At 44.7% G+C, this 2,609-nt stretch overlaps 1 protein-coding gene across 1 annotated transcript in view; it reads left to right on the top strand.

Annotated features, from left to right (window-relative positions):
• Positions 1 to 341: 341 nt before the first annotated feature.
• LONRF2 (LON peptidase N-terminal domain and ring finger 2) overlaps positions 342 to 2,609 on the top strand; it is a 64,263-nt gene continuing 61,995 nt past the window's right edge. The window contains exon 1 of the mRNA XM_019528475.1: positions 342 to 350. Within this exon, the coding sequence (XP_019384020.1) occupies positions 342 to 350 (9 nt within the window). The remainder of the gene's footprint in view (positions 351 to 2,609) is intronic.

Genomic DNA, 2,609 nt, shown 5'->3' with positions numbered 1-2,609 from the left:
TGTGTAGACATGACCACTGTGTCTCAGCTTCCATTCTATAAACAGGATAAGAATACCCCTGTATTTCATAATAGCATTGAGAACATAATTTTAAGTATCAAGCTCTCAACTTTTATAGAAAACCCCATGAGGAAGTTAATAAATCCATCTTGAAAGGAGGGTTTGAATAGAGTGCATGAGGCTACAGGTATACGCTGATCAAGGAGAAGAAAAGAAAACATGTAGTAGCTGCTCATTTAGACAGCACCTTCCCTCTTGCTCTTTGAATGAGGCAGATGAGGTCCTATGTGAAAAATATAGCATGGGATCATGGAGATAAAAAGGTAACATGATGCATAGGCATGAAACAAGTAAGTGCAGATATTGTGACAGATAATTTTGGTAGAATAAGACTTCTATAAGCCATTAAGTCAATGGAAGTCTTGCTAAGCAGTCCATGAGTACAAAATCAGGCCCTCACCTCCTCCTCTCCCAGTAGCTTATATCTTAGCTCTGTGAAATAGCCACATTGTACAATAAATTAAAAGTTAATTTCACAGTTGTAGACAGCTTGTATTTAGAGACTAAATAACAAGTAGCTTATTAAAATTTGTCTTCGAGCTTTAACCATGGATCGCTTTTGCTGTCTATTTCTTTGGGGGAAATAGACCAAAGGAAAGGTCACTGTCAAACAATTAATAAACCTCTTGCTTCCCTGTATTCTTGCTCTGTTTCAAATATGTGTTCTATTGATATATTAAATTCAGGTTTTTTCCCTCTATCTCTGTTTTCTCTTGTTTACATCACTTCCAGATTTATTCTTGGTTTCCAGGTTAGGTCCTTTGATAATGGCAGTTCTCTTTCCCTTTTCCTTTTTCTGTCATCCTTTCATTCCATCATGTTCCTCTACACAGACTGTTATCTTTCATCTCTGGTATAGTTTTTCTTCAAACTATTTTACTTAGAAGATAGTAAAGAAGGGGAAAGAGTTCAAAGGACAGTCATTGTACAGGGTTTATCTATTCCCCTTTAATGTGTGCTTCCAGGCTCAGTGAATTCTTATTGAGATTGTTTAAGGGCACCATGTTAAAGTCATTTGTGACAAATGGAAAACAGGATCTGGGAAGAAAAGAGCCTAAGGGCAATGCAAAGAAAGAGGATCTGCTATTGCTAAGCATACAAGAGCTGTTTGCTGGCAAGATTTTTCTACCCTAGAACACAAGAGGCAAAAAAAGTAACAAAAGTGGGGCTGGGGGGGGGAGGGAGAAGAGAGAGAGAAGTGCTTAGATATTAGTCAGGGGTGTAGGTTGTTGCCTAGTGGCAACAAACAACAAACTTGAGTGTGGAGAAAATGAAGGTATCATGAGGTCAGTTTAAATTGGAGAAAGAGGATTCTGCTCTCTGTCAAATAGATATTTTAGGAAAAAATAGGTTACATGCCAGAGGAACAAATTAGGAGACTGTTGATTGTGTTACTAATTAAAAAGACTTCAGAAGCTTGACCTAGTGAAAGGCTCTCCTGGAGAGTACCTGCAAAATAAGGATGAGAAGTGTCCGACATTCCCGTTAGTCACCACAAAAGGCAGAAGGAACAGCAGCAAATTCAGTGATTGGTATTGTTCATTACCATCACCCTAATCTATACTTTCCTTTTTCATATCTTTATGTGACAAAATGTTTAGCTGAATATGCACCTAAAACCTTGTTTCAAGGTAGATACCATGTATGCAGTGAATGACCCTCTCAGAGCAACTAGAGAAATCCAGTGCTGTAAAATAGGATATTGTGCCTGTCCCTTTTCAGATGGGCAGTGAGCATTGCCAGGAGGGTCCTAGTAAAAGGGATCTGTCAGGGGGTAATCAACAGAAATGCAGCAGCCACAATTCAGAATCCCAGGAACCAGAGGAAGACTCTAAGGAAGGGCTTAAATGTGAAGTCTGTATCTGACCCAATGTCCTCAGTCTCCCAAAAATCTTTTGACTAGTCCTTATCAAAGGACATCACAGAAAATTGTAAAAAGATACTATTCCTTCACTTTTGACCTAGAGTAGTTATTCTCAGCCAGGGTGCTCAACCTTACTGAACACCCCGGAAATAACAGCATGCTTGGGAGGTCGGATGCCCCCGAGTTTCGCCTGCCCTCAGCCACGAGACTGCAGGAGCAAGCTAAAGAGAACCCCCTATTCCCATAAAATGGGCTTTAAGCGCCACCACCTCGGCGGGTACTAAGCCACGCCAGTGGAACAATATCCCGGAGCCAGCTTCAGGAAAACTGACTTCCTGGATCCAGATACATAGCGTTTCCCCTGCCCCAGCACAGGCCAGAGCTGGGAAGGAAGCGTGGAGGCAGGGCTCTGTGTGGGGGCTGCCTCGGTGTCCTCCAGCGCTTCCCCCGGCAGGTGAGGGCTACGGAGACTGGCAAGAAGAGGCAGCTAGAACAGCGCCCTCACCCCGGTCACGCCGAAGGGCGTTGGAAGCCGCGCGCACGTGCAGCCCCAACGGCCCCCGCCCCCCAACGGCAGCTGGGAGGGCCGGCCAACCGTCGCGGCTGACGTCAGAGAGCGGGGCGGGGCGCCGCGGGCCCCCCCAACTCGCCAGGCAGCCAGCCCGGCCCGAGCAGGGCGCTCGGC

Source organism: Crocodylus porosus, unplaced genomic scaffold (assembly GCF_001723895.1).
Source record: "Crocodylus porosus isolate Cpor-Errol unplaced genomic scaffold, CroPor_comp1, whole genome shotgun sequence".
Classification (NCBI taxonomy): Eukaryota; Metazoa; Chordata; order Crocodylia; family Crocodylidae; genus Crocodylus; species Crocodylus porosus.
The sequence above is the reverse complement of the archived record's forward strand: the minus strand, read 5'-3'. Positions and strand labels throughout refer to the sequence as shown.